Genomic DNA, 12,027 nt, shown 5'->3' with positions numbered 1-12,027 from the left:
CCTCCTGTCTCAGCCTCCCAAGTGCTGGGATTACAGGCGTGCGCCACCACGCCTGGCTTGCAAATCATGTTAAGAGGCTTGTCCAGAATACATAAAATACTCGTACAACTCAATATAAATATAAGCCAATTAATGGTCAATGGACTTGAATAGACTTGAATAGGGGGAGATGTGTGCCAGCTCTTAAAGAAAATGTATGCAGTTGCAGGAACTTAGCTGGCAGCACTAGCAGAAGGTGCTCTTGTAGTGGCCCATGAACTCCTCCATGCTCATGAGTGGCTAATGCTGAACACTATAACTCATATCTCCAGCAGGGCTGAAGCATGATTGTAGGTGCTCTTGTCAGGCCTAAAGTATCCAGGTGATGGCTGAAAAAGTTGGGTGGTTAATCAACATACATAAATCAGAAGAGAATAGCTTTTATAGCCTGGTCCTGAGTTCAAGGTGCCACAAGTTAATCTACCTACTACATACAGCAATTAACCGCATGTAGTATGTTCCACAGTGCATGCATCCAATATCCACTGGCAGGAATCTGATTATTATGTTCTTTGATGGTTGTGAACATTCATGAAGAAAACTGCCCTTTGGGGAGAAAAAGTATCATGAAAACTTTCAACAGAACTAGAGACTAGTTTAACAAATCCACGTGTATCTACCACCCAACTTTAAAAGTTATCAGCTCTTTGTTGGGGGTGTAGCTCTGTAGTAAAACATGTACTTAGTTGGATTCCCTGCAACAAAAAAAGAAAAAAAATCAACTATTGTTTTGTCATTACCTCTCATTTCTTTATTCCGGTTATTTTGAAGTAAATCCTAGTTATCATTTTGTCTGTAAATATTTCAGTATATCGCTAACAAAGAGAAAAACTTTTTGTGGGGGGACATGGTCTCACTAAGTTGCCCAAGCAGGACTCAAACCTGCCTTAGCCTCCCAAAGTGCTGGAATTATAGGAGTTCACCACCACCACCAAAAGCTAGTACTTTTTATTTTTAAAACATCCAAATACCAAAATTGGCCCATAAAATAATTATTCAGTTAGTATTTATATTTCTCTGGTTGTCTTACATTTTTTCAGTTTGTTAAATTGGGACCCAAAAGAGGTTTAACACTGTAGTTAGTTGAAATTTTTTAGCTGTCTTTTACTTTGTAAGATCCCCTTGAATCTGTCACACTTTCTCCTTTTTTTCCTCCTTCCCTCTCTTTTCATTTAAAAAAAAAAAAAGAAAAGAAAAGAAAAAAAAACAGGAACAAATCAGCCTTATGTTGGAAAATGCAAACTAGGACTTTCATAGCTTTCTTTTCAATTATAATTGCTTTCAGAGCCAGGTGTGGTGGTGCACGCCTGTAATCCTAGCATTCAGAGGTTGAGACAAGAGGATTATAATTTGAGCCCAACCTGGACAATTTAGCAATTTAGCAAAACTTTGTCTCAAAATAAAAAATAATAAAGAGCTGGAGATTAGCTCAGTGTGAAGGCCTCAGTGTTCAATACTTAGTTTTGCACACACAAAAAAATGAGTCTCATCTGTATTATGCTGATTTTATAGATGAGGAGTCCGAAGCATGGAGTAGTAAAATAACATTCTGTGCTGCAATGCTTGTGAATAATTTAGTTTTCACAAGAAATGTTACATAAGGAGCTAACTTGATTTTTCCAATATAGCATGAATGATAGTGAAAAGGCTTTGGATTAGATCTATAAAACTTTTTAAACTAACCAGATTTTCACTGTTTTGTTTTACAAATGGGGCATAAGCTAGGAAAGTTTTGAGTTCATTCTGGGATAAAAGCAAGAGTCGTGGCTAGAGAATGGGAAGAGAAGAGAATTAGCTGGGAAACTAACCTTTCTTTCTTTTATTTTATCCCATTCCACCTCTCAGGCTCCCTACCCTCCCTATGTACAGAAGCTTTGTTTTTCTTTCTTTAATAAAAGGGTCCCTGACAAGTTTGAGTTTTAGGTATTGATTTTTCTTAAGACAATGTGTAGCCATTTTTAACCACTTTCAATTCTGTATGAATGAAATACCTGAAGTTCCCTAAACAGCTGTGGTGGAGTAGACTTTGAAGTAAGAGACTATAATTCAAATTCTAACTTGTATCTTTTTTTTTCTTTAAAAAATATTAACAAATATATTTATTGTGGTGGCTTTCTCCCCTACTAGACACACCTAGTTAGAAAGTAAGTATTCCTTTTAGTTCCAGGTGGAGCAGTAAGGTAATAAAATTTTCCCTCTTGTTAACAGAGAAAGGAAACACATGACTTTGCAAACATGGTATGGTGTATTCACCTTGCTCTGTTTTTTTGTTTTTTATTAAATCAGAATTTCCACCTAATAAGTATGATTCTATTTTTAGAATAAAGTTACAGGCACATGTTTACAGACTTATGTATCCACTTTTATTTATTTACATATATATATTTGGGGGGAGGCAGTATCAGGGATTGAACTTGGGACATTTTGCTTTCAAGGCAGGCAGTGGAACCTCCGAGCTAAATCCCTGGCCCAACAGACTTATATGGTCCTAAGGGCAGCAGAGGCTGATGTAGTAGTGCTGCCATAGATTAGAGACCTGTTCCAGGTGATCACAACTCTTCACAGTTTTGTGAAGCACAATAGGAATCTCCAACTCTATTTCTTCCATGTTTTGCCTTCCTCCAGTCCCACACAGAATATTTAACTCTGTTCTGCACTCTTGTGTTGTTTGCAGAAGCACAGCATAAGAGCGATAGAAGTCATCTTAATACTTCTTGGACGAAGTTGCTTCTTGACGATAAATCCTATGATTCCAAACACTGGGCCCTAATTGTGAGCTGTCTAGATCTCCCTGACAAAACCACACTGTGCTTGGAGTGGTGTTCCTCTCCCCAATCCCATATTTGTTGTGAAGGGATACTGCATCTTTCAGTTTGCAACATTATCTTTCACTCTTAAAACAATAACTGGAAAAATATTTTTTTTAATAGGGAAACAATGTTTCTTCTCCAAATGTCATCATTATGCTGATGATACTTTACAGCTTATTGATATTTATGTACAAAATTTTTTGTCTTTTAAAAGTGCACAGAAGGCTGGGCATGGTGGCTCACGCCTGTAACCCAGCCCTCGGGAGGCTGAGGCAGGAGGATCGCTGTGAGTTCGAGACCAGTTTGGGCTACATAGTGAGTTCCAGGTCAGTCTCAACTACATAGTGAGACCCAGTCTCAAAAAACAAACAAACAAACAAACAAAATGCATAGAAGCACATAAGATAATCATGTGAAAGTAACCCTTCTTTGAACTCTTGTCTCTTTGTTGATAGCTATGCCTGTGTGAAGAATATACAACTATTTGGAATGCTGTCTAGACAGAGGAGTAACTGATGTTGTCCTTCTGTGGTTCTCATGGCAATGGCACCTCTTCTGGGCATGTGGTTGAGACAGAAGCAGTGGTCTACACTAGTCTCAGGACCTTTTAGTGCATAGTACTGACCTGGACTGATTTCTGTTGTTTAACTTGGACTTTTCACTTCTTCTGCTGCAGTTTGCTTTTGTTTTCTTGTTGTTCTGGTGTGTCTCTATTGGATTCCAGACCTTTGTTGTCAGGAACTGCTTCTCTACTTTCTTCTTTATTCACTTTTTTTTCTTTGCCTCTCTCTCCCTTTTTTTCCCTCATTCTCCCTTCTGACATTTCTTTCTCTGCAGTGTATACTTCTTTGTCTCGCTTGTAGGAGGACACAGGTTACCCTTTGCTGAGGGTGCTGGATTATTTCTCAGACCGAGTTTTGGTTCCTCTTTTGAAGCCACATTCTTTTTCCTTCTTCATTCATGGACTCCAAGGGCTCCATTCACTGGCTTCGCAGCACACAATGCTGATGCACTCCATGGTGTGGTTGTTGGCTTCCAGCCCTTCTGGAAAATTGTCAGAGTGTTTTCCAAGGTGTAAATCCACTTTTACAGTTTGTGCAGAATTTTTGTTGAAACAGGTTTCACAGCTGTACATTTTATATACTTATTTATATCTGGATATCAAGTTCCATAATATCCACTTGCATGTGAAGAGAGACACACTCCTATCTGCTTCATGCCAATACTTTCCAGAACAAAAAATAGTCAGAGTTTACACAACAAACATCCACTGTAATCAGAACATGTCACACAGCTTTCTTGACAGCCTTGACTGAAGTTGGGATGCATCCTCTGCTGGTGCCTTCCCTGGGAGGTGTTCTGGCTGTCAATGTATTCCATGAAGTTCAAAACAATAAAAAATCAAGGAATCAGTCTCAAGTGCATAGTAACCCACTAAGGTTTCCCTTCTTGGTCTCCTTTTGCTTCTGATTGCTAAGTATACTGTGTCTTAAAGGCTAGATGGAGGGGCTGGGAGTGTCTCACTGCTATCTACCAGTGGCCCATGGATGGGCGGTGTCCTTGCGCTGCGGGGGTGGCTGTCAGGGAGCATTGTGGTGGCTCTGAGTCTTAGCAGCTATCCCTGGGGCCCCAGGAGCGCAGGGGTGTGGGCGCCGTGGGCAGAGTGGCCATGGCCAAGGGGCAGGAGAGAGACCCCAAGCTGCAGCCTGGGAGGGCAAGTGAGAGAGGCTCTAACTTGTATCTTATTAGCCATGTGAACTAATTTTTTCTTTTTCTTTTTCTTTTTTTTTTTTAATTTTCATTAGTACCTGTTTGCAGTACATATTGATTATATTCATTGTGAGGAGTTGGTACATGAACATAGCACATCTTAATTCTATTTATGGCCTTCACCTCCCCTGCTTCATCCTCTCCTTTACGTCTTGATCCCCTTCTCAATTGCCAAAGATCTGACTCCCTGTTTCCTATTATCCACTATTTTGCTTTTTTAAAATTTATCTATATTTGGAGTTTCTTGTACAAGAGAAACCATGTAATATTTAAGCTTGTGTGTCTGATATATTTCACTTAACACTGTAGTCTCAAGATGCATCCAGTTTTCTATAGATGACTCAAATTTACTCTTCCTTAAGCAGAGTAGTAATCCATTGTGTATAAATTCCATATTTTCTTTATCCATTTATCTGTTGATGGACATAAAGGCCACTTTCTGTGATTGGCTGTTATGAGTTATGCTGCTATAAACATTGGTATGTATCATTGTAATATGATGTCTTTAGCTCTTTGGCCAAGATACCTAGAAAGGAAATTGCTGGGTTGAAAGCAATTTCTATTTTTAATTTTTGAGGAATCTCCACACTGATTTTCATAGTGATTGTACCAGGACACATCCCCACCAACAATGTAAAAGAGTTTTTTTTCCCTGCAGCCTCGCCAGCATTTGTTATTAACAAATTTCTTGACTGCCATTCTTTCTGGAGTAAGGTAGAATCTCAGTGTTTAAATTTGCATCCTGCTAATGGCCAGAGATGCTGAACAGTTTTTCATGTATTTATTGGCCATTTGTACTTCTGAGATATGTCTCTTCATTGAAGTTGCTAATTTTTTGATTGGATCTTTTATTTTGTGGGGTCTAATTTTTTTTAAAGTTCTTTACATATTCTAGGTATTATTTCTCTGTCCAATATACAGGTTGCAAAATTTTGTTCTCATTCTATAGGTTGTCTCTTCATTCTGTTGCTTGTTTTCCCTTTTCTGGGCAAAAAGCTTTTTAATTTCTATGTTTCCGTTTGTTGATTCTTGATGTTATTTCTTGTGCAATGAATTTTTGTTCATGTCTTCAAGAGTTTTACCTATTTTATCTTCCAGCAGATTAGCTGTTTCTATTTTAATGTTTAGATCTTTGATCGGCAAATTTTTTTTTTCCTCATTGAGTTTATTGGTACATTTTAGTACAGTTACATTCATTATTGGGATCTTGTTCCTTTACATGACAGGTCTTAGTTTTCATTTTTTCCCCTTGTCCCTGCCCCTCTTTCACCCTCCTCCCCTCCCCCTTTACAAACACTTCATTTCCATTTTTTCATTTTCTCATATTTTTTTCTTTTCCCTTATTAGCTTTCCCCTACCCTTCCCATTTCCCTACACCTTTAGCCCCTTTCCTCCTATTTCATATTGTGCAAGTTTTTCTTTGTATACTTTTTTTCTTATACGATAGGGAATTGAACCTAGGCTCTCATACATACTAGCTAAATACCCTACCATTAAAATACACCTCCCCAACTCGGTTTGTATAACTTTTAAAAATTATAGGCACTCTCAGCTAAACTTGGTGGTTTATGCCTATTCCCAGCACTCTGAGAAGCTGAGACAGGAAGATTGCAAGTTCCAGCCCAGCTGTGCATCTTAATGACTTAAAAGACTCTGTCTCAAAGTGAAAAATAAAAAAGAACTGGAGATGGAGATATAGCTCAGTGCAAAATACTAGGTTTGATCCCCAGTACTGAAAAAAGTTAAGCACTCAGAAACTTGAATTCATTCTTCATGGTTTTTGTTCTAAAGATGCCAGTTCTTAGATACTGATTTATTTATTTTTTCAGTTTACTATAAACACATCACCTACTCCAGAAGACCTGATGTTGAGACAATATATTTATGGACCCAAGATACAGATTTACAGAGAAGATTGTGAGGTTCTTCACCAAAAGATTGAAGAGTAAGAAAAATTTAATTTTTCTGTGGTTTTGTTTTGTTGCTATTTTTTATAAGAAAATAGTCTGTGTGGTAAAGTTACAATTAGAATAGCACTGTCCAGGGAAAAAGTTGATAGCATGAATTCGCATTGAAAAGAGTTTGGGTGGAAAAGCTTTGGCTTTATAGTAGATCAACAACACTAGTTGTATGACATTGGGCAAGTGATTCAACCTTTATTTCAATATCCACAAAGTGGGGATAGTAATACCTACTTGGTAGGTGGAAAGGAACAGTGAAAATACTGTATATAAAATATTTTACCATACCTACAAAAAGTAACTCTTCAATAAAAAACAATAATATTTAGTATATGATATCATAAATTGACCTTGAAAGAATATCTTCAAAAAGAGATACTAGTATCCTTTGGAAATTTGTATGTGGTACCTAAAGTCAAGATTGCTATAGAGCTTTTAATTTTATCACATTTACCACTCATTTATTTATCTAAAAAGAACATAGTTTTATTCATAAGATAGCTCAGTGCTTTGGTATTTGTATGCGTTGCATACTAGTTTACAAATTAGATGTACCTGGATTTTCTCAGGTAAATTAGAATGTACAATTCAAAGTAATGTTTATGTTTTATTTATTTAGGACTACTAAATTAAATTTGATCCAGCCTAACAAACAAAAGAAATGAAATGATCTTTTACGAATTATGTAGTTTTCAATCTACATGTGGTGGCACACACCTGTAATTCCAGCACTTGGAAGACTAAGCGGGGAGAATCATGAGTTTTAGGCCAGCCTGAGCTACATGTTGAGTTCCAAGCCAGCCTGGACTACATAGGAAAACCCTGTCACAAAACATACAAACAAACAAAAAGCAGCATAAAAGTAGAAATTTATGATACTGTTAAATCAGACTACTTCACATTTGCCCAATTTTGCTTTGTTTATTCAACAAATATTTACTGAGCACTTCTTATGTGCCAGGGATTGTATTAAGTAGTACTAGAGTTCATTATTAAATAAGTGATAATTTTTATTATGTTTAAAGATTGAAATGGAAGCTGGGCATATACCTGTAACCCTAGCAGTGTTGGAGGTTGAGGCAATTTTGAGCCGAGCCTGGGAAACCTGGTGATTTAGTGACACCCTGTCTCAAAATGAAAAATAAAAGTTGGGAATATAGCTCAGTGTGAAAGCCCTGAATTCAGTCCCCAGTGCATAAAAAAAAACCAAAAACAAAAAAACCAAAAAAAACAAATTTTGCACTCAATGAGCAGTGTGTTCATATGTGCTCTGCTGTTTGGATTTTTACCCATATGATACCCTATAATTTTGATAGAAATTTATTTCCTCCACTTGTTAACAAGAGACTAATGTATATTGAGATTGTTATAGCTTTGCTATTTCAGTAAATATTCTATAAAAGTAAGATATAGTATGAGCCACATATGGTAAAGCAAGTCTGTAATCTCAGTATTATGAGTGGCTGAGGCAGGAGTTTCATACAAGACCAGCTCGGGCAACTTTGTGATATAGCAATATTCTTTCCCAAAATAAAAATAATAGAATGGGCTGGGGATGTAGCTCAGTGCAAACACCCTCAGTTCAATCCCCAGTGTTACAAAAAATAAAATTAAAAACTAAAGTAAGGTATGACTGAAATAAATTGGGAACATTTACTTAAAATATTCATTACAGGTCAGTAGCAATTCTATACTGACGGGCCTTAAAGATATAAGCAGCAAGTTTTCACAGTAGAACATATATTGAAATGAGAATTATATTTGAGCAAAGTTTCTTTAATGTACAGCATTATTAAACTATTTTTTAAATGTTGAATAATCAGACTAGCCACTTTTCTAAAGTGAATACTCTCTTCTTTTTACTTAGAAAAACCCTGGGAAATACTTGCCTAACAATGTACAAGGTTCTGGGTTCTATTCCCAGTACTACAAAAAGAAAAAAACTAAGAGGGTTTAAATTAAAGATGGCTATAGATCTAGACTATTTCATTCTAGCTGACTTTTGAACACTGTGCTAATGAACTTTTCTATATTTTAGATTAAAAGTTTCTGCAGTGAACCAAGATAAACTGTTAACTGATGTAAACAGAAATCTGTGGGAAAACATGAGACACTGCTCTGATAAAGAGGTACTTTTGTTTCATTTTCTGGGTTAAACAGTATTTATTATGAAATAATTGACTGTTACTTGATAAGCAGTGATTAGGTTTTTAACTTATCTCTTAGTACACTACCACATTTTTGTTTTTTGTTTTTTGTTTTGTTTTTGGTACTGGGGGTTAAACTCAGGTCTTTGCACTTGCAAGCCAGGTGCAGAACCACTGAGCCAAATCCCCGGACCCACATTCTTATTTAATCACATCTTTTCAAGCCCGTGATGATAAATATATTTGAGGTTTCCACCTTGTTTGCCTTTCACTTAGGGTTGTTTGTTTGTTTGGTAACAGGGTTTCACTTTATATCACAGGCTGGCCCTGAACTCACTGTGTAGCCCAGGCTGGCCTCAAACTACTGGTGATCCTGTTCCCTCTACCTTCCTAGTGCAGGGATCACAGGCATATGCTACCACTCCTGGCTCCTTCACTTAGATTTAAATGAGAAGGATTTACTTTAATTAATTAAATAATAACCCAATTTTTATATGCCCTAATATATTAAAAGTGTTTATTTTCATCTCGGTCTGGTGGTACATGGCTATAATCCCAGCACTCTTGGCCAAGGCAGGAGTATCACACGTTTGAGCCTAGGCTGGGGAGCTTAGTAACTTAGCCAGACTCTGTCTCAAAAAATAAAAAGGGCTGTGGACATAGCTTAGTGATAATGTAATGTGCCCCTGGGTTTAATCCTCAGTGCTATGGAGTGGGGGAAGCCCTGAGAGCTTTGGTTTTGTTCTTAAGCTATTATATAGAATTAAATTTGCTAATGAGAAGTGTCCTGCTTTAGGCATCAGAGTCTAAATGGACACAGCCTGGCCATGTGCAGCTGAACTGTCCTCATACCATTTACGTTTCTGAGTGATTTGTTTTAGTGCAGTGTACTTTTTAATTCTCCTTACAGCTAAAGGCCTTTGGAATTCACCTTAACAAAATAAAGTCGCGTTTTACCAAGATAACTAAAGTTTTCACTCACCAAGGAAAAGTGGCTCTGTACAGCAAGCTGGTACAATCAGCTCAGGTAATTAAAGACAACACAGAAAGTGCTATTAGAATTATTTTATTGTGGTTGTGAAATAGGAAGAATATTCCTTAGGAGACCTTTGAATGAGACTTAGGTAAAAATTTAATGATTGTTCATAAAAAGTTCATGTAGTCAAAATCTTTGCATCTTGAATAAACTAGAATATAGTACTGTTATGGGCTTTTATTTCAAACATTATTGTCCATTACAATACAGAAAGTGCTATTAGAATTATTTTATTGTGGTTGTGAAATAGGAAGAATATTCCTTAGGAGACCTTTGAATGAGACTTAGGTAAAAATTTAATGATTGTTCATAAAAAGTTCATGTAGTCAAAATCTTTGCATCTTGAATAAACTAGAATATAGTACTGTTATGGGCTTTTATTTCAAACATTATTGTCCATTACAATATATATATATGTGATGGTGAACCCCTGTGATCCCAGCACTTTGGAAGGCTAAGGCAGCCAAATAACAAGTTCAAGCCCAGCCTGAGCAACTGAGACAGATACTGTCTCAAAAAAAAGGGAGTTGAAGGCTGACAGTGTGGAGATACAGCTCAGTACAAAGGCCCTGGGCTCAATGCCCAGTACTGAAAGAAAAAAAAGACTATAGGATAATCTTCCTGCCCATATATATATATGTGAATGTATTTAAGTAGCATTACTCAAAGTTATCATCCTTTTGAACCCGTTCTGTTTAAAAGAATTTTCCATTTCTGTTGAAAAATAAATATGGAAAATGTTGCATGTAATATCTTCTTTTAGAGAAATAAAAATTTTAAATAACATTAATAACCTGTATTCCACAAAATATGTATAGAAATGCTAAAGAATACTACAAAATTAGTTTGTGATTTATCTGCTTTTTAAATTTAATTTTACTTTTTTTTTGATACAGGGGATCGAACTCGGGTCCTTGTGCTTGTGAGGCAGGCAGCAGAACCACTGAGCTAAATCCCCGGCCCAATGTTCCTTATTTTTAAGAACAGATTTGAAGCTTTGACCTTCATTGTAAGATTTGCCTATTCATAGGCACAAAGTCCTAGGTTTGATCTCCAGCTCCAAAAAAAAAAAAGATTTGCCTATTCATGATTAAGACATGCAGTTATGTCAACAACTTTAACCATTTAATTTTTTTTTGATAGTTTGATCTGACAGTCTATAATATTTTGTGTTCAGAATGAAAGGGAGAGAGTTCATATGAGGATAGATGAGATGGAAAATATACTTAAGAAGATTGATAACTGTCTCACTGAGGTGGAAATAGGTAAAGTATTTTAAATACTTTCCCCGTGGGTGGGGATGCTGTGTTTGATCTCCGGCACCACAAAAAATGATAAATACCTTCCTCATATAACACTGAATTTTATCAGAATAGCTATTACTGTTCTGAAGGCTCATATTAACAATGTGACACCTTAACTTAAAGCAAATTAAAACTCTTTTACTATGTTCATCCATGACAATCAATAAGAGGCATCCAGGATAATGAGACCCTTTGGAAATTTCTTCATACCCTAGACCATAATCTTGTATTTATTAAAAAATGAATTTATCTCCATTTGAAATTTGAGTTTGCCTTCTCATAAACCCTTGTTAGTTTTGCTTTCCTGAAATTGCTTTCTTAATGACAAAATTTCACATAATTATCAAATTTGGTTTCTCTCAGCTCTTATCATCTTGACCTGTTTTACAATGCATTTGAAATTTGCTGCTTGTTCATTTTTTCCTAAAACTTTTATCCCCTGACCTCTATAAGATTACATACCTTATCCTACTCTTTTCTCTTGGCCATTCTTTAGCTCCTCTATTGGCCTTTTTCTAACTAATCCCTTGATTTAAATTTTATCATCTGGTATTTTTATATTATCTCTAATACTTTCATCTGCCTTAATAATTATGTTTATATAACTAATCCCCAAATTTAGTTAAATTAATGAAGCGTTTGTTGAGTACCTACTGCATAGCAGATACTGTGCTTAGTTAGCATCAAACATGTGCTTCTTGGGCTGGGGATAGTAATTCCACCGCCTGCCTCACAAGTGCAAGGTCCCTAGTTCAAACCTCAGTACCAACTGTGCCCCTTAGCTTGTAATCATTTTGGTCGAGCATATCTTTAACCTTTTTCTCTTGAGTTATAGATTTACATTTCTATTTCTTAAGCACCTTAAATTCTAATGAATAGAATAGAATTTATCTTTATTAATGACGCCCTAATTCTTTTATTTTGTAAAAGACTAAAACACTGTCATTTTCTTTAATTCTC

At 36.2% G+C, this 12,027-nt stretch overlaps 1 protein-coding gene and 1 pseudogene across 2 annotated transcripts in view; one reads left to right on the top strand and one right to left on the bottom strand.

Moving 5' to 3' along the window:
• Knl1 (kinetochore scaffold 1) overlaps positions 1-12,027 on the top strand; it is a 74,999-nt gene that overhangs the window by 44,049 nt on the left and 18,923 nt on the right. For both annotated transcript variants that reach the window (XM_010624686.3, XM_010624687.2), the window contains exons 15-18: positions 6,449-6,564; positions 8,619-8,709; positions 9,638-9,754; positions 10,941-11,028. In XM_010624686.3, the coding sequence (XP_010622988.1) occupies positions 6,449-6,564; positions 8,619-8,709; positions 9,638-9,754; positions 10,941-11,028 (412 nt within the window). The remainder of the gene's footprint in view (positions 1-6,448; positions 6,565-8,618; positions 8,710-9,637; positions 9,755-10,940; positions 11,029-12,027) is intronic.
• Positions 3,457-4,274, bottom strand: LOC104862612 (annotated as a pseudogene).

The sequence above is a fragment of the Fukomys damarensis genome, unplaced genomic scaffold (assembly GCF_012274545.1).
Source record: "Fukomys damarensis isolate Sample0158 unplaced genomic scaffold, DMR_v1.0_HiC HiC_scaffold_17, whole genome shotgun sequence".
Classification (NCBI taxonomy): Eukaryota; Metazoa; Chordata; class Mammalia; order Rodentia; family Bathyergidae; genus Fukomys; species Fukomys damarensis.
Note: the sequence above shows the minus strand (reverse complement) of the source record. Positions and strands in the feature narration are given on the sequence as shown.